The 25,581-nt window shown below is 37.1% G+C and overlaps 1 protein-coding gene across 4 annotated transcripts in view; it reads left to right on the top strand.

The window, feature by feature from the left end:
* The window catches only part of LOC105147740 (kin of IRRE-like protein 1), a 447,481-nt gene that overhangs the window by 367,811 nt on the left and 54,089 nt on the right, over positions 1-25,581 (top strand). For all 4 annotated transcript variants that reach the window (XM_087415491.1, XM_087415489.1, XM_087415488.1 and 1 more), the window contains exons 5-7: positions 10,342-10,452; positions 23,496-23,586; positions 23,710-23,822. In XM_087415491.1, the coding sequence (XP_087271617.1) occupies positions 10,342-10,452; positions 23,496-23,586; positions 23,710-23,822 (315 nt within the window). The remainder of the gene's footprint in view (positions 1-10,341; positions 10,453-23,495; positions 23,587-23,709; positions 23,823-25,581) is intronic.

The raw sequence follows: 25,581 nt of genomic DNA, 5'->3' as shown, positions 1-25,581 counted from the left end.
CTACCGGATATAATCCATTAGCGTGCAATTCACTCGCTCGCGGAGATAATAGTGTGGTATATTGAGAATATTTCTTCTCGCGTCAATCTTCAAAGAGGGAAAAATGATCGGCTCATGAAGTCGAAGAATGAGAGAACGGTGGGAAAAGGGTTGACAGATAAAATCAGGGACTTAGACTCCAGTTGGAATTCCATCGCGATGGAATATTAAATCTGGCGAATTGTCATGGTATTATAAAGTCGCGCAACTTCGCTCGTTACGGGCGACAAATAAACGGAAAAACTTCTCTTCCCTTTCGAGTGTCCCTCTCTAACAACATCGCGACTTGCTGATTCCAACTTCTTGACCTAGTCTACCGACGTGCGAAGCGGCGTTTTCGGGATTTCGCTCCTTCCATCGTGACCTGATTTTTCTTTAGCATTATGGAATCGGAAGTTGTTATCTCGTTTAAGGAGATCCTACAGTCGTCTGTTTATTGATTACACACAATAATTTTTTTGTGTCGCAATTTTTTTTCTTTTTTTACAGATTTGAAAATCTTTTTCTCGAATTAATGTATACGCTTTAATACGTGTGATAGAGTTTATGCCGAAAATGAAACAAATTTTTAAAACTATAGTCTACTATTTCTTAGTCTATTATGAAACATTTGCTTCACGGAGAGAATTTTTTCTTAAAATTTACCTTGAAAGTATGACAGTTGTGGGACAACATTGTATTTCGAAGAATTTTAATGTAAATCTATTTTATTCATTAATAAAATTACAACAAAGTATAAAATAAGTTTGACCAATTTTACTGAAATGCATAGTAAAAATCTTTAAAATATTGTATTGTAGATACCACAATTTATCATATTTTCAAGATAAATTTTAAAAGAAAATTCTCTCTCCGTGTTGATATAAAAACTTTACAATCTGTACTTACGAAATTATAGAGAGAAGAGAGTTCATAGATTGGTAGTTTACATGAAAAAACAATGTCGAGTTTTTATAATTAGACTAAGAAATTTGATATATTGTAAAAGTGATATCAAAATACTAACGTTAAATTTCAGTTTTAGAAACCAGAAAGATCATGTTTGAAACAGATATTCTAGATGAGATCCTATAAATTCTGTATCCGATTTGGGCCAGAACATATTTGGCCATTTTAACTTATTGTCGGTTACAAAATATCTCGAAAACAAAGCATTAAAAAAAATAAAAGTTGTGAGGTTTGAAGAGGATTATCAGATAGGCTGCTTAGATTTTAGGTCCAGAATTTTTTAAGTCCAAAAGTGGCCAATAAGTTTCAAGAATACCTATTTTAAACGTGACTTTTTGGCTGGTAACATTTATAATTTTTAATATCACTTTTGCAATGTAACACGTTTCCTGATTCAATACGACAACGCGTTATGAGAATTTATTTACAGTGTAAATTGTCGCGTGCGATATTAATATAATAGTATATAGTGTAATGTATCAATGTAAATATGTGAAAGTCTTATTGAATCGATAAAACAGACGACTTTAAGATCCTCTTAAAAGGGAAAAACTCGCGTGATTCGATCATTTACATTCGCCCTTCTCGATAAACAAGGAAAGTGGGACCGAAATCGGGAATCGTGGCATGAAATCACAGGCCCTGTTTAGCACGTCGATTTAAGCACTTGCGTTACGTAGGTGGTAATTGCTTGAGAATCGATTTGGCCGCTTGTACTCCAGCGACGTCGCGTCGCCTTAACCGATACCGTACGCCGCGAACGATGATATTCCTGTCGATAACAATTTAGCCTCAATACGACAGTCTGAAACACGCGTCTTTCCCGATCACCATGAGCTCAAACGAAGGCGATGAAACAATACGCAACGATATGATACAGCATATCGACGTATGCAATTTGAAGCACAAAGACGCTGGATCGTATAAATAAAAGTGGAGCAGATTCTCTTATAGGGCGAATCGGAGCAATGGCACAGTTTCAAATTCTTTTGTTCAGTTTTGCAGATATACTATACTATGCGTTTCTAAGATCTTCTCTCGATCTATATTTTGCATCCTCGTATATATAATTTATACTTTCCATCACACACATTCGTATTGTGGTCGATAACTTTATTCGGCTTGCATAACGTCAGCTCGTCTGTTCACGTCGCGTTTAAGTGCCGAAAATGTGACGGGAGAGAATTTTCGCATACGCATGTCTCTCGGAAGAAATGAAATGAAACACGGCTCGGCGAGCCGTGATACTATTGTTATGCAGTTAAACGACAAGGTAATCCGCGCGACGGCGTGCACAAGGAACCCGAGAGAGACGGCATCTGCTTATTCCTATGCGGTTAATGCACCGTATAACGTAATATAGTTAAAACGAGATATACACGATTAAATCCCCGCTTTCGCAAAAATCCCAAAGTGATTTCAATTAATCATCCGTCCCGCTGGAATTTCCGCGTTCAACGTGACCGTCACCGCGACGCAAAAATTTACGAAAAACGAGCTGGAACATGACAAACGATCCGTTAACTTCTCGTCCTCGTTTTCTTCACTTGATCGTTGCCTTCATGTAGCCGTAAGTGATATATATTCGGGAAGAAGTGGCGGGGCACAGAGATCGTTTCCGCGCGCGGAAGATAAATAATCTCTTGGAAATATGTGGCGATATTCGTTTTCGAGTGCCGAGGGCGGCGGAATAATAAGCGAATATTTTCGTGACACGTAATTTCGTCTGCGAATGCCATCTCGATGTACGATCTGCCCCACAGGGAGTTAGCCGGAATCTCGATAACCGCGCGACCAATCTGCTTGAACCTACGGGTCAGTAGGTCAATCCCCGTATAACAATTTCACACATTCCTGTGGCAAACATCCTCAGCAAAAACCGTTTTTTTTTTCCCCCGATCGAGGAGTATCCCGATTATCGGCGATGAAATTTTACTCTTGTTTAAAAGCAAAGTAATAATAGGATTGCCACAAAACTGAGAATCAGGGAATAAGGGAAATATCGAGGAAATTGAAAGGGGTCAGAAAAAATTCAGGGAAAAGTCAAGAATTTTAAAAAATTTTCTGAAAAATTAAAAATTCTTAGTTTTAAAGAAATTCGATATGCGTACATCACATCTGCAATTTTGAAATATTAGGTATTGGAATTAATTCGTAGCGTTTTACAAGTGATGGGAAGTACTTTCATTAATGTATTTTTTAATGCTCATGTGAAATAAATAACATTCTTTCATTAAAAAACGCTACGAATTAATTCCAACACCTAATACTATCAAATTAATAATTAAGTGTAAACAGTGTCAACAACATTAATAATAATTCATATTGTTATGTTAAATTGTTCTGTAAAATATTTAACGATTTCCAAATCAGAACGAAAATACAAAAAAATTTTATTATTGGGAAGTCAGAGAGAAATTCATGAAATTTTGTTTGAAAATCGGGGAAAAGTTATAAAATTTTAGGACGAAGAATTTGTGACAACTTTGAATAACATGAATACTGCATGTCTACAGTACTTGCAATACCTTTAAAACGTATCCTCTATGTTTCATACTTCATTGAACTTACATATTTCATTGCGTACTGTAATAAAATAATAATTTTAATTGCATCTCACACACACACACACACACACACACAAAACACTTCATAATCGACCATCCGCGCGGACTCATTCCATTTACATTGCAAACTCTTCTTTGATAAAAATCACGAATATTCTCTTTGCGATCTATGCATTTGCGTTTGTGTGCTTGCTGGTTTCCACGCGCTATGAATTCATGCAGAAAAAAATGTAATAAAAATCGCGACTTGATTGCACGTGGCCATTCGGGACACGCGTACTACCAGCCACCAGCTCGTTACTACCATTTTTACGATTTTAGGAGAATGCTGCTGATTGTAGGTGAATTACCGAGTTCGTCTTCTTTGATATCGGAACGACAGAATCATTAACTCTTCGTACTTTTGTGCTTTTTACAAAAACGAAGATGCACGGACACGTTTTTCCGTCCAACAGGGGAAAAAAGCTCAGTATGTACGGAAAGCATTCTCTAATCCGATTGATGCCCGAGGCAAAATGTAACTTCCGTGTGGCGAACAAAAAAAATCTACCGTAAGCCGACTTTGAAATTTTTTGCGAGATGCCTACCAGTTGATAGAAAGAAAAAAAAATGTACGCTGGAAAAATGTTTTTAGCTGCACGCGACCGTAATGTCCGCCGAAATCTTCCTTTTCGACGCTTCGTTCGCGCGCACGCGAAGCCGCCCCTACCTGGCGCGAGCTTAAAATTAACTCAATTAAAATCGCGGTGAACACACGCCTCCGCCACTTTGTTCCTTCCACCCTCGTGCGCAACGCACACTCTTCCATACCGTCTCGTATACCATCCATTTTCCAACCGGTCCTGAAATTATCACCGCGCGGTCTGAGCGCGGCCCATTGATTACTACTAGTAGTTGCCATTACAATCTCCATCCAGTCGTACTCAATCTCTTCCACTCGCACACGGGCCTTAGTTAGGTCAGGGGGGCTATTCTCTTAATGCGCGGAATTCAAAACTGTGTACTCTCTTCGGCGTGACGATAACGAGCCGCATTCAACGTAGAACTTCTCAATTGTCGTGAATAATAGTGGCAAGGTGCGCGCAAGCAGATTGAAACTTTGACCGCGTGAAACGTGTAATTAGGTCGGTTTTGTTCCAATTTATCTCACATGAGAATTCAACGATAAATATTTAAAGGAGACAGGAAAAAAAGATGAGAGTTAGTTAAAAATACCACGCGGCGTGGTATTTTCCTACGGAAATGCAGTGAAATAAATTTATTTGTCGACCGTATGCGTTTTACATTACTTCTATAACGACTGAGCATATACAAGACATTTGCATAAGAGGCAGATGCATGTACGTAACGTCCCGGGCAAATTAAACTCCATATTTGCAGAGGCGGACTGTTACACGTGTACGACATTGCACGCGAAACTAGACTTCCTATTTGCAGAAATGGACGGCTACTTCGATCTCTAAAGCGGCGTTGTATCTGTAACTACCGGCGTACTCTACGATTACGTTTCGCCTGCGAGCGATGCTTCTCTGAGATAGAGCCGTGCGCGCGTGTAACTCCCGATTAGTATCGCGCATGGTATCGATCTTACGTTACCCTGAAAAGGGTAATTTATGTACCGCGCGTACAAAAATGTATCTCTACCTTTCTCAGAGATAAAGATAACTATTAAAAGAAACATTTAAGAAACATTTAAGCACGACCGTACGTGCGAATACATCAAATACGATAAAGAAAGCCAAGAACGATCAAAGATATATTCGTTCTTATATTAAATTGATTTATTTCCGATATGATTAAGAGCCGAAAAACTTTCAGTTTTAACACAATCATTCTGAAACGCTAATAAACCCCCCTAAAAGTTTCTTACTTTCTTTCCATTTTAATTTAGGGAGGTTTATTAGCGTTTTAAAATGATTGTGTTGAAACCGAAAATTTTTCAGCTCTTAATCATATCTGAAATAAATTAACTTAATACAAGAATATATAATGTATTATTTGAAACATCCAAATTTGACGTCCTTGGCTTTTTTATCGTATTTCATGTATTAAAAGAAAATGTAAAAGATATCTAAACGTCTTATTTATTAACTCAACCACTTAACTTGAAGTTTAAACGAATCTCATAAGTGCGACACGTTTAATATGTAATCTATCATCTGGATAATCACGTTTGATATGTAATTAATATTTCATCATCCTGAGTGATCTGTGAGAAGTCAAATTAAAATGTATGTTACCTAATTGAAAATGTACCTGTAATGACACACCCAAAAGATGCATATTGTTTTTTCCGCAGATAAGTTCCACGTCTCGGAGACACTTATAAATGATTAATGAATGTAATACCTGGTTATGTGATTAAATAAGACACGTGCTTTGCTCGATAAACGAGATGAAATTTAGCTTCCTTTCAGAATTCCATCATAGAAGCTTTTAGTACCTTCGCCTTTCGCTGCATCAATTCAGCGTGACACGATATTCCGATAAAGGATGACTTCATTCCCTCGCAATATGTCCTGACCGTTAATTGCTTAATTTCAGATTTTTCGTTGACTTCGTTTCACTCGAATGATTAAACCCGATAATGAAATCTATAACCAGTAAATTCCGAAATATCGTGCCGCCCTCGCGTCTGCCTGATAACAGATTTTGTAGACTGACGAATAATTCCGAATATCTCTACCTTTCCGAATTCACGTCAATCCATGAGATAAAAATATATTGAAACTTGTGTGGATATTAACTTTATTTTATATCTATACTCTGTAGAAAAGTTACATATTCTATGATTTAAATTAATTCTAATTAAAGAACAATTTTTTTATATTGTAAATTTGAAAAGGAAGTATGATCTGTATATATCACACCAAAATATATATCATTAATTTTCTTAAATTTTTACTAAAGTTAAATAAAAGAAGTTTTGTAATTTTATTTTAATAAAAATGTCTTCATTTAGAAAAAAATTTTAACGAAGATTTATATCTTATAAAAACTCATTAATCTAAAACTTTAAACCATATTTATTTTAGTCATCTTTTTCCTGCCAAAAAAACAAGACGAACGTTCCTGATTAATCTCCAATTTATTTGTCGCGGATATGGCCTCTGTTTTGACGTCAGCATGGTCCCCAGGTTCAATAAATAATCTTCTCTGCCAAGTTATAGAGGGATTGCTGAGTGATCGGGATGAATCCTGGATTAAAGAGCAGAGAGAAAATATACCAGGTGTGCCGTCCATGATCGTGCAAAAGTCCAACGAAATATCGCCCCGAGAGTCTCGTAAAAATTAAGCTCTCCGGGGTGTCGTCGCCCGTCGTCGCGGATCATCGCAGATCGGATGATGCACGACATGCTGTGATCCCCGTTTAATTTGCCGGATACGTAGCTCTTCGAAGTAAATTGGACTAAATTATCGACGATGTCATTAAACGTTACGCGAACATTACCATACCCACCGCATCGTCATCTAAATGCGACGTTTAATTGTTATTACGCGTCAGTAGCAGTATTACACATAATTTCAAAAGGACGACGTTGATCCTTCCTTTAACCGCATTCGATTAAATCTAAAATATTAATGTAATATATAACATCCTAATTAATGTTAATAATTTTTTATTATATTAATATCAATCAGAATTCTATAACGATATTAGTGTAATTTAATTTTAATTACATTTTTTAATTTTACGAAAATTATTTGATGAAGCATTGGGAAATTCGAGATTATTCATATAAAGTGGTATAATTACGAAACGTAGATTCAAGTTGCGTTTTAAGCAATTCGGTACGAATTCTGATATACTATTGCATATAGAATAATTTACCGTAATTCACGTAATTTATTTCTACCTTTTGTATTGTAAAACGTATAATTATGAAATTCGTACAAATATACGTCGATGGGATATCTAAAATTACGATTTCATAAATAACGAGCGCGATTCTAAAGGAAATGACGCACTTGAAGAAAATGAATTGGAAACGAATAGCAACATCGAGGAAAGCAATTCGCACGCTCTCGCGCATCGACTTTGATGCGGATTTAATTAATCTACGCCCGAAGCTTAGTCCGTGCGCGCGCAGCGTCAAACGAGCTTAACACAAGGAGCTTTCTGCGAGGCGTTTTCCATGCGAAAATCCTACAGTGATATCTCTTCAGCGTACCCTTTCTATTCCAAACCTCTCCCAAGGCTGTCTGAAAAGGGAAAAAAAATATTTAAAAAAAATGAGAGAAGGTAGGGAGATCAAAAAGAGGAGCGGAGCAACCAGGAAACCAGAGTGAAATGCCACGGCGTCGAAAATAAAAGGATGAGACGAGAGCGTGCACCAAAATAGAGAAGATAAAAAAAAAGGAAGAAAGAGACAGCGCGGGCGTCGATTGATTGGCACGCTGACGTGCGTGGTCACGATGGATGACGCTTTATTTTCCACGGGTACACCCCGATTATAGATTGAAAAGCGGCCATAAATCCTCGTGAATACTTTACAGGTATGTTCCGGCAGGTGGAACGGCGGTTAGAGGGAGAAAATTTCATCGCGATGTTGCGCCATCACGAGAGAGGAAGGAGATAGAAAGATGGGAGAGGCAAAAGGGAAGATGGGAGTAAAAAAGGAGAAAAGCTCGCTTTTGGGCCAGCCGCAGAGGTGTTGGCGGGAGGTTGTTACGGTGGATGCCCCAAAATTGAATTTGCCGGAACGCGGGAACGTTTGATTAAGTGCCTCCATGCGTTATTATACATCCGATAACGCTGTCCATCTCGATTTTTTTATCATTCTCTGCGATGATCTACATGACGATCCCGCTGGTCGTAGCTGTTACTTAAAACTCTTACGGAAAACGTTACGGAAAACTCTTAGAATTCGCTTAACTCTGCCTCCCGCACGATCGCGTTTTCCTTTAACGCTGGATTTTCCTTAATGCGATACGAAGATCCTCCGAGCTGTTTCGGAAATTTTCATCGAAATGCGCATACAGCTGGCATTTCGTGCGTTTCGACATAACACCGCAATAGTCCTCGCTAAGCTCTCAACAAGCTGCGAGCAACGTGAAAAGACAGAAATTTCTTATGAATGAATAGACAAGACAATTATCCAATCGATGCATTTATGCCCGTTTCTACCAATGTTAAATTAACTTTAATCTTTTCATCTTTTTCTTGTTTTAAGAATTAGAAAAGGATAAAGAGTAAATAAATTCGCGAGATTAAAGTTAATTGGTAGAAATTGATATTAGTTGTACAAATTTGATGGTAGATTAACGCGCTTATGATGATACTTATCGATGCTGAGATCGCACAAGTTGCAAGAATTCTTCGTTTAAACAATTTTTCGGGCTCGAGTCGGTCCTAGGATTACTTCTAAAAAAAAAAGAACGAAATACTACCTACCGTAAAATCCGCGTTGAATATTTCACGGTTCGATAGATATACGCATATTTCTCTTTCTAGCGAATATCGTGCGGCGAACCGGGAGATGTTTCGAGGGAGAAAAGGCCACGTCAGAGTGGCTATACACTCTCATATAGGTATACATACCGTTAAACGCAGGACTCGTAGTGTCGAATAAACCCGGAGATCCTTCAGCCGATATATCGAGCAGCAATATTCCTAGTCGCAAACAGCGTATTTCGAAAACATTGAAGCACTGCTTTTTAAATTAAAAGAATCGATAAAATATCGATATATACATCATAACGATTGCCAAAAATTACTCAGTATGGTCAAACAGAAGCCGAGGCGTTTTACCTGAGGCCGTATAATTTACGAAAAAAAACGTTAGCAGAGCGGCGAATTGAACGAGGTAAAAGGGAAACTGAGGGAAACGCGATTTGTAGCGATTTAGGAGAATAGAGAAGAACGAGAAGAGAGAGCGAGTGCCACCAACATCATTGATAAAATACCGGATACATTCGACGTATGCGCGTAACTTCCAAAATAATGAAAAAAGCAAGAGAAATATCCTAGCCGGTTTATCCAACTTCGCTTCGATTTCACGAGAGCGAATATTCCGCGAAAAAATATCGCTGCGTTTAATCCGCGAACGATCATAACTACACACCGGTATAGCTGATACCGAGCACGTATTCCGTTGCAGGTACGCTGAATTTGTTCCAAATATAAAGAAGAGGAGCAGGAGGTCAGTTACGGCTAAATACATAACTCAAGTGACATAAATATCTTTGATATCCAAGCGGTGTCCAAACTTGCTGCTCTCGTGAAATCTTAATAACGTTACGTACGACTCATGAAGGCAATCCGGATACGTTACATTATACACTTGAACAGTGTTTTGTATTAGTATGTTGTGTTAACAACAAATAACAAACGAATTTCTCAAAAAGTTAGCTCACTGATTCGACATTTTCAGTTATATTCCTTTATGATATAATTATTGTATATAAAATTAAAACTATTTTTGTTTTATTGTCATATCTATTATTTATATGTTATATTAATTTGCAATTACTTTATATTATGCTTAGATGATATTTTCTAATATAATAAAGGAAAGATAAAGGAAAGGATAACAATAATAAAATTTAATTTTGTTATATATATTAAAAAAGGAATATCATATATCATAATAATTATTATTATTACTATAATATATTATATATAATTAAGTACAAAATATGTATTATTTTTAATTATATCTATATATACATATATTAAAAACGACTTACTATAATTTTATGAATATCTTATTTTTACACAACGCTGCTAATTTTATTTTTTTCTTTTTGGAATTAGCATTTATACAAATTTTCCCTTTTATTGCAGTTCCACCAGAGCAGCCAACCATTTTGGATCGATGGGGCCGCATCTTGAACGGCACAGCTGGCCCTTATGAGGAAGGCGATACACCCTATCTCACATGTCGCGTCACGGGTGGTAAGCTAGTAGAAAATACAGTAATATAATATGTATACGCTGAGAAACGTTTATCTACCTTCACTAACCGTGTTGTGACACATATACACTTGTCTATATACGAGATGTTCTAATAAGTGATTTTAATATATTTCATTTTCGATTAACTTAAAATCAACTTTTCTTGAAAAATAAAAAAAGGAAGCAATTAATTTTTAAATTATGAGTGACAAGTTTGTGCGACTGACGTTTGATATACCCGCTGGAAGAGATAATATACGCGATTCCGAGGAAACCTTCCGAGAATAAATCAGCAAGTTTTCCACCCCCGCACGCTCCATCTCTTTTCCTCCTTTCTTTCTTTTTGACATCATTGCGAATAAAATTCTTCCCCGTTCCATTCCGAAAATTCACGGTGAAGTAAGATCTCTCCTTTTTCCGTCGAATCTTACCTAGGTCACACGCGGCGCATTTTTGAGAGTCGTCACTCGCGACAACCTCACCGCGAAATCGTTTGGGAAACTTCGATCGTGGTCGGAGTCGCTGGTGTGTCGCCGGTTATTAGATCAGCCAACTTTTTATCGGCGAGCGTGGCTAAGTGAAAAGTTCAGTGAAACGCGAGGATGGCCGTTCTCTCTCTCTCTCTCTCTCTCTCTCTCTCTCTCTCTCTCTCTCTCTCTCTCTATCCTCATAGTCGAATGCGGAAAGTCTCCAGGGTTATCTAAACTGATGCGTAGTGGATCAAGCACGAATGAGAACGACGGAAAAGAGGAATGGGACGGGACAGGGAGGACCCGACCGGTGCTTCCTGCTATTTACTTTAGCAACTGGATCTAAATTTCTGTTTATAACTGTGACAACTTCTTCGGCCGCCTTAAAAGATTATTTCCTGCCTCTACTTCGTAGGGTTCAACTTGGTTGCCGTCCTCGATGCCTGTCGTTCTGTCTTATGGAAACGTTTTCGAGCTTTCGCCGTGATTAAGCACTGTGCATCTTCTACTCTCCTTTCCAGGCTCAGAATATACCGAGAATGAAACGTCGTTAAAGATCTTAAATCGCGTCGCGGCAAAATTCGGCAAACTCGAGTCGCGCCGAGTGCAGTCATCTGCTGTTTGAATATTCATTATCGCTGTCGTGCGTCTCCCTTCCTCTTTTCTCTCTTACTCTCTTTTTTTCTATTTATTATTATTTAATTATTTTCATCAAAACGCAACATACTTTTCAGATAAACACCAGATTTATGAAAATGTCTGGATTTCAACGAGTTTACGCTTAACAAATTAGATTTGCAAATTAAAATCAAAAACTATCATGAAATATCACATTTACATCACTTATTCATATTGCGATTATTTATCTCGCAATTATGAGTGAAACTTTAATTATACTTTAATTACTTTCAATTACGTTGATTTAGCTTATTCTTTAATTGTTTCCAATATGTTTATTATGACTTACTGTTAGTTGCCGTGATGATACTGAATCTCTGTTTTCACGGAATGGCACAAATATGTTGAACCGATGTAATCCGTCAACGGCAAATTCCTATCGAAACATCCATTCAGTGGTGAACAGCGTTGTACATCATGATATATTGTCCATCCTCCTCGTTTTGCTAAAAGCGGAAATAAAATAAAAAAGGAGAGCAAAAAGAAGGAAGATATTGGTCGGCTTCGTTACCACGAGAGGAGATGAATCTCGCTATTAGAATCGCCCCGTCCTCGAGCGATCGTATTAGTAATCGTTACCAAATACAGGCAGTGGATAACAGCGTATTCGGTTGCCCTTGTTCATCGAATCCTGCATTTCGGCGGATATATATATATATATATATATATATAGTATATGCACACATACATATATATATATATATATAAAGTATATACTTTATATATAGTATATGTATACATGTGTGTGTGTGTGTGTGTGTGTGTGTGTGTGTGTGTAGATATATCGAGATATACAAAGCCGAGAGAATATTGCCGTATGCAGATTCGATGGGAATTGCATTCACGCTGCGCATCGATCAAACGCATTGCGGCGTATAAATTGAATATCGAGAAGATCGGCTTATCCTTAACAATACATTCGACGTCGTGCCTTCGAAGATTCCTCCCGCCGGACGCGAATCCGGCGTTTTAATTTAATTGTAAATAACGCTTACGAAGAAGAAGTGAAATCGAACTCTCTCGCGATCAGTATTATGGATAGCAAAGTGAGCGAGGATATTTTTTTCTCTTTTTCTCTGCGTCTTTTTTCCTTCTTTTTTATTTTTAAATCGTTTGAAACTCGTGGCGAATTTTGATCCGATTCATGGCTGCGACATATAAAGCACACGAGGCGAGTATAATACGAGCATTAAATGTCAAGCGATCTTTTGCCAGTCGGAGAACAAAGCGTGGATGGCAGAGAGAGATAAAAAGAGACAGAGAAAGAAAAAGAGAGAGAGAGAGAGAAAGAGGGGAGGGAGCAGAGAGAGAGGTTGTGTTTTTATTTAAAATTAAAAACTCGCTTGTTAAAACGATCGGACGACGTTCCCGGTTGTAAGTGACAGGCTGACATGTGACATTCCGGCAGGGACCTTTTTTGCGCGAGCGAACGTGCGTAATTCGCGTAGTTATCAAAACGCCGAAAACAGATATCATACCGGTACCATAATCGACCAGCGCGTTCGCTTACGTATCTCTACTCTCCTCCTCTCATAATGACGAGTTACATTTCTATCGAATTTTCGAAAATTACAATATCGTTGTAATCGAGCTCGCCCGCAGGGCGATCGCTGTTCTGTTGCTCGTTATCTTTATAACACGCAGTTACCCATGTCTATCCGTGTTAGAAAATTGTCTGGGATTTGTGCGACACGCGCGTACGGATTATGCCCCAGTCTGGGATCTAATCTTCATAAAACGAGGTGCGCGATGCCTGGAGCTACAGCACGAGATCTGAAAACGGGAGCCACACGAATCTCTCTCTTGCCTAATTCGGTTGCTCTCGGTGCCGTCTTGTAAAAACAACGCCATGTGCCGCGTAATTAAGCGGCGCGCGATGTTAACGTTGATGTAATAAAAATGGGAATTTAATATCGCGCTCATCATTTTCGAGTTTGCTGCGGTGGTATTGTCTAAACGGAGATCGATCGGTAATGCTACCGCTGCGTGTAAATAAGTTTTCGAGTAAGTCACGCGAATATCTATGTGCTAATGAATGTGTACATTATCAGAAAAGTATTAACGCAAGATATTACTGTATATATAATGTTTGTTCTTTAAATTTACGAAATTTAATTACGTGGCTTCTAATATTGAACGAGAACTTTGTTGTGTAGGTAAATACAGATATTGGTAAACGTACACGATGGGAATTTTTTCTTAGAATTGAAAATATGACAGTCGTGGGACAACATTTTGAAGAATTTTAATGTAAATTCTCATTCATTAATATCTCTCATTCATTAATAAAATTATAATAAAATATAAAATAAGTTTGATCAATTTTATTGAAATGCATGGTAAAGAATCTTTAAAATATTGTATTGTACCATATTTTCAGGGTAAATTTTAAAAGAAAATTCTCTCCGTACAGCGTTCCTAGAAGACAAGCCATTGTCTAGATCCTTTTTGATTGGTGTACTCGCACAATGGCGGTACCAATCAAAACAGGAACATACATACATTCATGACACAAGGCACAATATATATCACACATTTGATACATCGTGATACATTTTACATATATTTATATATATCATTTTATATATATGACTAAACTCCTTTTAGGGATAGGTGTATTTATATTGAATGACAGATGAGGATGTCTGTTCACATCCTACGTATTTGTGGCTTCGACAGTTGTTTCTGTAATCGTTGTTGCGATATCTGAACAAATAGTATCACGTGTCATTGTCCAAGTTCATACGTTGATTAAGTTTCTTGCAAACAAAAATGTTAAGCTACCGAAATTTTGTATAACTCGTGTTTATAGTTCGGAGAAGAGATCTTTATTGAAGATGCAAAATGGCACTGGATATTATTTGTCCGGACATCACGACTACAGAAACAACCGTAAGGCCACAACTAGGGCGTGAGCAGACACTCCCACCTGTCACTCAGTATAAATACGTCTACCAATATTGATTTGTATTCACACAAAAAAAAGTCTCGTCCATTTGAATCACCCATGTGGAAGCAAGTATATAGTACCGTGGTTACAGCCTTTCCCTATAAATTCTGTTCTACAGTAAATAAATGTGTCAAATAAATGTGTATATGTATGTAATATCGGAAGAAATCACGTAACGAGCAGGACAATTATATATTGTCTCGAGCAGTCTATTACATGCAATTTACAAGCAAGCCTAAGCCTTTTTCACGCGGGGAATGTATTCGCGTTATGTATAATTTATGACAATGCTGATGAGAAAATTTTACGACTCGTCCCGCGACCGGAATTTATTGCCAATTACTCGACTTCGTGCCCAGAATTGAGGGTCCTTTCACGCGAGGAAATATATACGCAAGAGAGTAAAAGGGAAGTCGTTCGCCTTTCTTCACGCCACATCCGCCAGTCGGATGGACGCAAAGATTTACCTTTTCGACCCACATAAATTCTCATATCGCGGATGATTACCGGACAACAGCGGCATTTAAATTTAAGGGTACAACCTCGATGAGAGGTTTGCGTCTTCGCTCTATCGGTGCTTTAAGATATTCCGGTCATATCTCAAAAACCGTCCGTCGAAGATGAAGAAATGATTATCTGAGTGAAAGAGGGAATAGCATCGAAGGTGCGATTACAGAGTAGCGAGTTGCTCTCGTCGTTCCGTCAATCTTGTCAAAGAAAAAGAGAAAAAGAGAGACGCAAGCCGAGGGAAAATAATTTTTCCACCGATGAGACCCGCGGGAGAAACAGCTCTTTGGAATATATGACGTTTCTCGGAGCGTCCGTTAATTCCAGCAACCTGGCGACACGCGTGACGAAAATTGAGATATCGAATTTGATTTCCGATTCGGATTGAGGGAAAGTTCCATGATTTTTTACCGATGCATACAATTAAATGCAAATTTTACGCTGCCAAATACAATTCTTGTATCTAATATTCCCGCATGTCTAACGGGAATATTAATAGATCGTATTTTTCCTATTCTTGTTTTTGTTATGCAGTCATATTTTTTTAAAGGGATGCTGACGTTGTCTGTTTTACCGATTAAACGCAATAATTTTCGTTGAGGATTTTCGTATGCATTATTTTTGCAGATTAGGAAATTTTTTCCAGAATTGAGATAGACGCATTAATAATAATCTAGTGGGTAAAGTTTAGGCCGAGAAAAAATTGTTTGAAATTGAAATCTTTATTGTTTCGTTCAATATGACGTTATATATGACGTTATATATGACGTCTAGAATTATCAAGTTGTGACAACATTAAACCAGAAACACATTTCACACATATGATTTCTTATCATTGATGTCATTTGAACGTAATAAAATAATGTAGCCCAGAAATAAAAATTACAGTTCATGTATTGCGTAATAAAGATACATGATTGCAAATAAATTGCTCCCGACTATTTGCAGCATTTTTTTTTATTTTTGCAAATTGCACGTAATGATTGTTCGTCAATTTTCAGCTATCGTAGCAATAGACATCCAGTAGTTGGCCGATTTATTCGATATCATTCCCGTTTGCCTGTGTTTCTATGCGAAACAAACGAATGTTTCTCTCGCCACTTCTCTACATTTTTTTTCGACTATATAACACTGCAAAACACTCTCCCTATTTCCCTGGAGCGTATAAGCTTGCTGCCCCGTTTATCGAGTAGCTCGGATAAAACGAATACACATTTATTCTTTCCCTAATCTCCGTTCGATGCGGCGAACATCGCGAATTTTCCTGAGTCGAGTCAATGCACACAAGCGGCGTTGCTCCAATTGCATAATTAAACATTAATCAAATTGATTCATTGGACGCAGATAATCATAATCTAATTTATAACAGTAATTAAATATTTCCAATGATTGTGTGATGGTAATTTATTTAGAATGAGATATATATGTTTGAAACTCAATCTGTAATATCGTTAAAAGTGTCGCTGTTATATTTACGAGATTAATACAATAATATTACGTATACATATACGTTCTGATACATTGTTTCCGCTTATTGTCTTGGAAAGTCGAATTTCAGTTAAAGATACATTTCCACGCGGTGCATCCACACGGAGCAGCGCTCGATTGTAAAAATTCATTGCGCTCGCCGCGGTATTGAAATCAAATGCCAGGGGATGATAAGAACGCGCGCCAACAAGAGAGAGAGCATCGGCGAAGAAATTTTTTGCAATGCGAAACCGTAGGAAATATTCGTCGGACACCGCGGAGGGTTTTTACTGTGGAAATCGATATTGGCCGGCCGGCTGGCCGGGAGAGAACTATCGGCGCTACGATTCGAATATGATAGCGCATCTCCGTGGGGGGAATCGGAAAACATAATCCAGTTCTGAAAGGGGTAAAAGGAGGGGGCAAGCACGTAAACCGGAAACTCGTAAATCGCGAAAGTTCCAATCGAAAATAAGATACGGCGCGATAAATGAAAATATGAGATAATGCTGGTTTTGCTCGCTGGAGTCGTAACGCAGAATAAAGACATATATATGTGTGTATTATATAATATATACATATATATATATATATGTGTAGTATTGTATTTAAGTACGAAATCTTCTATGAAGCGCGAGGAAGAATGGCCGATCGAAGCAAGTTCGATAAGAAAAAGGTCGTATATAAATGTCGCACATAAACGTCCGCGTAAATGTCGTCGTAAATTTCCTTCGACTCATAATCTCAAATAAAATTTACTGTCGACGATGAGCAGCCGCCCCGTTTACGGCCGTAAGTAATTCGCTGTACGACGATGGCCGGCTTTAACGTAATCGGCGAGCGACATAATTGTACGAAGTTGGCTGCCGGGAGATGTCTATATGTTACCGAAAAATTCAGCGATGGAAAATCCAGCATTCAATAATGCAACAGTCGATAAAACCCCGGATATCACGGGAACGACAAAAATATTGATATTGGAGGCGTAATAACCGTAGCTATTGGTTTCGCGAAGCCGAAGACGCAAAAATCTCCCTACGTATCGCTGCTTTTATATTTCCGTAATACCTTTTTTTATATTGCTCTCTGTCGATAGCAAAAACATTCCCCGATCCGCAGATTTCTTTGCAAAATACTCCGTTTCAGCGCGCGCTTTTCCAAACTTTTAAGTCGATCTATAATTACGAACTTCATGGAACGTCTTCATTATTATTAAACGTGGATTTCTATCTCCCTTGCACTGCTAAATTCATAATGTCAATACAGAAAAAAATAGATTGAGGAAAAAAATAGATATTCAGTAAAGCTGTAGCTTGCTGCGCGAGCGATAGTTTAATATTTGTAACTAAAAAGACTTGAGAGAGTTTGACAAAGAAATTATGTAAGCAGTAATGCTAATTCAACTAATTCTTTGCTTCAATGAAAATTGCTAATATAATATATTTTCTTCATTATAATAGCAAAAAAATATCTATTATCTTAATTAACATGTTTTGTTAACAATTGAGGAGATGGGCGGAATAAAGGCATAATTCTACTTAGGCCCTTTTTCCGACAATTAACTTCTTCGTGTAATATTGGTCGTAATAGAGAAGATTTATAATATGTAACTTCTTAAAGACATTACATAAATTCATAATAATATTGTATCCATTTATGTATCCATTTATGTATTAGGTGTTGGAATTAATTCGTAGCGTTTTTTAATGAAAGAATGTTATTTATTTCACATGAGCATTAAAAAATACATTAATGAAAGTACTTCCCATCACTTGTAAAACGCTACGAATTAATTCCAACACCTAATATAATAAAAAAAGTAGCAAGTTATTTTAATTTTTATTAATATCAAAATTTTGTAATTAGGCTTTTATTCCGCCCATCTCCTCAATTGATCTACGTATTGAATTGATTTTCATAAAAAATATCTTTGCTATATTAACAAATTTACTGTACTTACTTACAACAAATATTATTTTCTATCGCTTTTATTCAGCTATATAACTTTGTTAATTTAACATAAAAAAAAATGATTGTCCGTAGATACACAGATGTAAATTTGCTAAATCAATGAAGTTTTTAGTTGTTTTAACAAATCTTTCTTTCCGTGAAATTACACTCAATTTGAGTTTTTTTAATCATTTCTATAGGTTGCTATTGTTCCTCAATGTGTCATTAATTTAATTAAAAGTGGAGTTAAACAATTTAACTCAATAAAATGTTAAATTTGACTCAAATTTAGTTTATTATTTATTAAATGTAAACGTTAATATGAACGTTATTTATTTTAAAATTAATTACAGAAATGAATTTACGTTTCGACACGCAATGACGCATGTTAAACTAACAAAACGTTATTTAACTCAAGAAATTGGGTTACCATTGCTTTTTTGATATCTACATGGAAAAAATTTTTCTTAGAATTTACCCTGAAAATACTGATAATCCTGGGACAACATTGTATTTCGAAGAATTTTATGTAAATTCTCTCATTCATTAATAAAACTAACATTAATAAAATATATAATAAGTTCGATCAATTTTATTGAAGTGCATGGCAAAAATCTTTAAAATATTGTATTGTATCACAACTACCATATTTTCAGGATAAATTTTAAAAAGCAATTCTGTCCGTGTAATATTCACAAAAAAAGACATCTACTAAAATCGCCGCAAAAATGCCACGCAAAAAGAATATTAAGATCGGCTTTAATCGAACATGTAGTCTTCTAAATCATGATGAAACGTGAGATGTGGAGGGGTAAAGGAGCTGAGTCTGCCAAGAGGATTCACCGAGTCCCCGACGTAGTAGGTATTTGCTTTAAGCGAAGTTCGAACCGACGGTAAACTTGTTAGATGCCGACTGGGGCGCGCTTGCGGACCTGGTCTTAATCCCGGAAGATATCGTCCGGTATCCGCGGATTAAAATCCTCACTTTAGTGTCCTCCTTCGGTCTCGTCGGTCCGTGTGGTGCAGATAGCACCGGATGTCGTCGAATTCGAGAAACGAGGTTGAAGGTGCGCGTCGCGTCGCATCGCATCGCATCGCCTTGCCTTGCGTCGCCCCCGGTGTCGTATCAGAGAAGGGAGGGAAAGGGTTAGAAGTTGCGGGGTTCGAATATAGTCCGTACGCGGTTAAAGTCAACGCCAGGGGCGCGCCGGAGATCTTACCCCCGCAACCATCACTGTTATTCCGTTCAACTACCACGGTCGACGACCGACCTCTCGCTCGTCTCTAAGTACTCATGCAAACGAGCGGCTGAGCTTACGAATTAAGTGGAACCGCCGTCGTTATAACGCGCCGTCTGCTCCCTGAAAAATGCTCACCGTCGAATTAAGCGTACAGCAGTCCACGGACGAACGGAACTGTTTGTTCCTTTTTCCTCTTTTCCCCTTTCTTTTTCCTCCATTTTTTTTCTTCTTCTTCCGAGAGTTTTCTTAAGCGGCGAGATTGCGCGATTTGTATAATTAGCGGCGATGAAACTGAAGACTCTCTCGCACGTGCTACTACGCTATTATTACGCGGCGTAGAACAAAACGCGTAAACAGATACTTGCGGAAAATGCAGTTCGCTCCCCTTGTACGTCATCCTTTTGTAATAAAATACTCGTTTGTACGAAAATATCTCCAAGTGTTGCTATAAATTTGCGGAAAAGTTCGGAGATAGTTTTGAGCGCAAGACAGTTTTGAACAGTTGTATTTTTTGTGCGAATGAAGAACTGCGGCTTTTCGGGCGGAAGCTATACTGTCGGTCTAAATTCTCAATAGCAAAACTTTCGTGTACAAGAAAGAAACTCGTCATTTGAAATCGATCCGAAAATAAATATTGTCATGCAAAACTGTATTTGAAATTTTTCTCTCTCCCAAAACCGTCTAGCAATATTTTATTTTCAAATTAGTTATTGTTATCCGATGTGGAATATACTGGCATTTGGACAAAATTTGTCGACCAATTAATTCTTTAAACTAAAGAGCTGTTGATACATCAAAACGTTCGCTTTCACATTTTTATTTGAAAATTTTCAACAAGCTTGAGATGATTTCATGGGAATTAATTAAGATTTTTAAGATACGAGAGATAGATATGAGAGATATTCGTAAATTTAAAAAATGAAGACAGAGAAGACAGTTCTTTTCTCTTTCAAATTTATGACATTTTCGTCGCGATTCAAGTAAAACCTAATAAATATAATGGAATTAATTTCGAGAGACGGCAATATAGCGTTCGCTAGACGGCGCGTAAGAAAGAGGAACGGAAGGGACGAGAACGATGAGATTTAGAAGCAACGAGACGGTTAAAACGCAATCAGGATTGGTGGGTATCGTGAATAACAATGATATGGAACTAATCTAGGGGGAAGGCCGGTTTCCACGTCGGATATGTGCGCCGTGTTTTCCGGCTGAAGATCAGGTTCCAATTTTAAGTGTCGTGTCGATGTTGCATTGGACCTGATTAAATTGCGTTTCCGGCGCCGCACGCTACCTTGAATAACAATGAAACGATGGCATTTGGATAGCACATTTTTTCTGAGACTCGAGGAATTGTTCTCGTCCATTTTTCCGGCAATTTTTGTCTGATCACTGTAACACTGCGATGTAGATCAAAAATTTTCTACAACGATATTTTATTCTATACGAAATAAAAAATTATACTATTAAAAAAAATAATCAAATGTCGATATTAAATCTGAAGTACATTCCAGAGAGAGATTTATTGTGCAATCAAACAAATTAAATTGAGATTGTTTTTTTGAAATTGAGATATGTATACGATAAAACGAATCTTTGTTTATTGCATTTTTTTCATACTTGATAGAATTTGTAATTCCAATGGAATTTTTCAAATATTTCTTGGGACATATGTGGTCCAATGGTATTGAATGGATTAATGGGAAACACGTATAACGGTTTTCATAAACAAAATAAAACCCATTTTTCACAGTTGGGAAAATTCGAACCTTTCATGGCCGTCACTTTACCAATACTGCTGCTACACGAATTTCCGCGGTTTGCTAAAAATGCAGATGATAGACGATGTACTTGAAACGATCTTTTTTATATTGCTGGGTTTAAACATGGCCAATGTTTACTTAAATAAAAAAATAAAAAAATTTAAAAAAAAGAATTTTGCTTCAACGACTCATAACTCCGAATTTTCACTATTTTCTTCGTTATTTTTATTTCTAACTAAATGTTATTACATAATTTACTATGCATATCGTTTTAAAGAATTGTGTAATCAAAAAAATATCCAAGAAAATTATGTTATTCGACATAAATTGCTTCTTTTAAACATATAAGATTAAATAAAAAGTGTTGCGTGTATGTCTCTTATTATTAATTAGTAAAGTTATTGCTAGCACTTTTAATAATTTTTATATGTTTATGTGCGAGATTTTTTTCGACGCTTGGTTTAAAATTACATTCTCATAGCAGCTTGTATGATTATCTGTGAAATTCATTTCTAAGAGAAAGAGAGAGAAAGAGAGAGGAGAAAGACTGATGAAAACATATTTTTAATAGGTATGAAACGAAGCGAGATTGCGCAGGGCCCTGACACTATTTCCCGTAAGAGGAATTACCTCCGTTCGTATCCGGCATAAGCCATGGTTACTCTCGTTACATGGTTTTCCCTTGATCACCTCGTTCGTCGCATCGGTCCGTATTCCACAACCCCAGCCAGGCACAAATATTGGCGCGACGTAACTCGCAAAGATAAAGCTAATATCACGATAAAATACCAATATCTCCGAGCGTCAAATCAGCACTTTTATTATTTAAGATAAAAGTAAAGTTAAAGGTAGTCTAATCTGATGTACAGTACGCACTAGAATGACCATTAATATTTCAGCATCGTCAGAAGATAATTATATACAGCACATGTCTCTCGTTTAAAAGATTTAATGAATTTGATGTAAAAATTTAATATTCTCGTGCATCAATCTTTTTTACTCTCTGCGTCTCTCGCTCTCTATTTGTCCGTTACTCTCTTTTTCTCTTTGTTCTTTATCAATAGATATTATTTTACGAGATAAAACGCGGCTGAAATGCCATTAATTCTTCTCTCTATTTGTAGGAAATAAAGCTTATTGATCGACCGTTTTAAAATGATAATAGGCGAAAAGTTGAAAAATAATTTCGTAGTAAGAGGACGCATGAACGAACTGTATAACCGTGTTTACTTTCGCACACACTTCATTTTGTTCTCGAGAGAGTACGGATCTCACGAGTCAGCTGTGTAATCTCGTTTTTAATTTTTCAATCACTTTGATCGTTCCCGCCGCATATCCCGAACCTTTAATTCGTATTTATTGGCCCTCGTCTATGATGGTGCGCGGAGTAATCTATAACTTGCAGTTATCGAACGCGCGGTCTCGAGAAGTCTCCTAGTTTTTGTTTGGCACACCGACATTGAAAGGATAAGAGCAGAGGTATTGGCTAATTTAAAAGTTCTCGGCAACTCGTCTATCGCTTAGTAGCCCCGGCAAAACTCGTTGCACCGTGTATACGATCTTTCCTGTTCTCTGACGAACGCTTGCCGCGAGCGCACATCGCTGCAACATTCCTCGCTCGTTTTTCGGTTCTAAATGATAATTACAAGGAATAGCTATTACATGCAGAGAACTTTTGCAGGGGTAATTAATTTAGAGGATAACTGCAGAGGATGTGCTGGCTAGCGAAATTGTTTGCCACGAACTAGATTGAATATTTTGTCAGATAACGCAATACATTAAACAAAAACTAAATTTTAGTAAATATTTCTTTGAATAGTTCTAAGTAAATATTTTCTAAATGTAACATACGTTTATTTGGTGTGAAAACCATTAATTTTATTTCACTATTATTTTTAAAGTTTATTTACTGTAAGTAAATATTTATTTAGTACTATTGAAGGAATCACGTATTAAGTTTTAGTAAAGTCTTTTCATTGTGTAAAACCTCAAATAAAGTTAATGTTACTTTTTGTTACAGGTAAGCCGCAACCAATGGTTAGATGGCTCATAAACGGCCGGGTGAAAGATGAGGAATACGAAAATAATGCTGGAGACGTAATCGAGAATAGGTACGATAATTTCTTTGATTTTCTAATATTTTCCCGCAAATATCAGAGGGAATTATAAGGAAAATCTTGCCCTCGTTTACTTAGTTTTATACATCTATTTAATTTCCTGTGATACACTGACAGATTAACGCTGCAGCCCATCAGCCGCTCTGACCTTGGCTCAAATTTTACCTGCGAAGCGCGCAACACGGACTTGGTGGATTCAAAAGAGGCATCGATTTCTCTGGATCTCAACTGTAAGTGAATCTGAATATCTTTCATTGTATCATTTAAATAAAATAGAATTCTTATTCACAAAACGAGGACAAAAATAGTCATGGAAAATAGATTTTTATAGCAGAAAGTCACGTTTCTCTCTGTAATAACCAAATACTTTTATTAAAAGAAACGGAAGATTAATGAAAGCAAAGATGAGAAATATAAATTCTTATCACGCAGCTAACAAATCAAAGGCCTCACCCCTGAGCCTATCTTGTCGCGCGTTAAAGATAAAATCTACGAGACACCAAAAGTGGGCCAACATCCTTTGCTCTCTCGCCGCTGGGTGAGTCACCTTTAAGGGAAGATAAGGCGAGATAAGACGAGAAATATATTAAATCCACCCAGTGTCGCTCGTCCCGAGAAGGAGCGAGAAGAAACATGAAAAGCGAGACTATCCTCTAGGCTCCCCTAGGCTCCTCCGAAATTAGAATTCTTCGTTAACCCGCCTAGAGTGGGTTAAGGGTGAGGTGTAGAATAGGGATAAGGTGACGGTCCTATAACTTTCGTATTAAACCGAAAAATTGGTGAATAGAATCTTATCTCGCGTCGTGCCTTATTCGGGGGGGTCGCATGATACGATGGGGATTTTTGTGTTGCTTGAACCGACGTTACTACTTTCCACGCGACCCTTTTCTTCAATCGCTATCGGTCGATGATTCGATTGTCAGTTGGTGATTCGATTACCGTTATCCATCACCGACGTTCTCATAAGGATTTCATCTGTCTTGCTCTTTTTTGTGTGTATATTATGGAAGCAAGAAATTTTACTTTTTCATGAGAGAATGTCGAAGTCAAGAAGATACGGTGATCGATACATGTTCAATAATTAGGTTCTTCAAAAATCACGTCGTCGAAGCTACTAACGAAATTGCAGGCCGGTTATCGAGCGAAAAGCGACTCCATCATAGCGATGAATAAAAAATAGCAGATTGAAACGATCAGAGAGGAAATTTTGATGAAGGAAGAGGAACGAGCCGAAGTCTAGCCTAAATGATAAACACGCTCTTTGATTTTCGTTACTTCGGCGAAGTGCCCACGCGCCCATTGCGTATTTATTTCGTCGTTTTATTTTTATCTTCCATGCAATAAAAACGAAAAACCGTGTTTCGAACAAACAGCGTATCCTCTTGCACTTAACGCTTTGGGGCAGCGTGCATCAATCGCGAGAGATTGCTGCATCGACGGACGCATCAAAGTGCTTAAAATTGTTAACTTTAAAATTGATTTAACTTAGCCAACATTATCAGGGTAAGATTATTGCTTCAAATAATATCGTGTTTGTTCATGTTTTACCGCGTTACATTTTGTATTATATTTATTTCCCTCTTTTATAATACCGTTACTTTATAAATTTATGAATTCATATTTTTATACAAACGTTTGAATTTGAACGCAAGTTTTACACGTTTATAGACACAAACACACACACACACACACATACACATGCGCGCGCGCGCGTATATATAATTGGATATCTCTAATAAAATGGTCCGATTTTTATATGAAATATTTATTTCTACAAAAACACTAGCACTCCGTTTCATTAAAATAAATTACTCAATTACGTAAATGGAGCAATAAATATTCAGCATTCATATATAAACGTAGCGTCAATATGTAAACAATTTACTAGTAATAAGGATGGTAACATAAAGATAATGAATAATGAATACGTGCCACTATTATCGGAGTAAGTGCATCGCAAACAGCGTATGGAAATCTCTGTTCACAGTT

This window comes from Acromyrmex echinatior, chromosome 18 (genome assembly GCF_024713525.1).
Source record: "Acromyrmex echinatior isolate Ae372 chromosome 18, ASM2471352v2, whole genome shotgun sequence".
Classification (NCBI taxonomy): domain Eukaryota; kingdom Metazoa; phylum Arthropoda; class Insecta; order Hymenoptera; family Formicidae; genus Acromyrmex; species Acromyrmex echinatior.
Note: the sequence above shows the minus strand (reverse complement) of the source record. Positions and strands in the feature narration are given on the sequence as shown.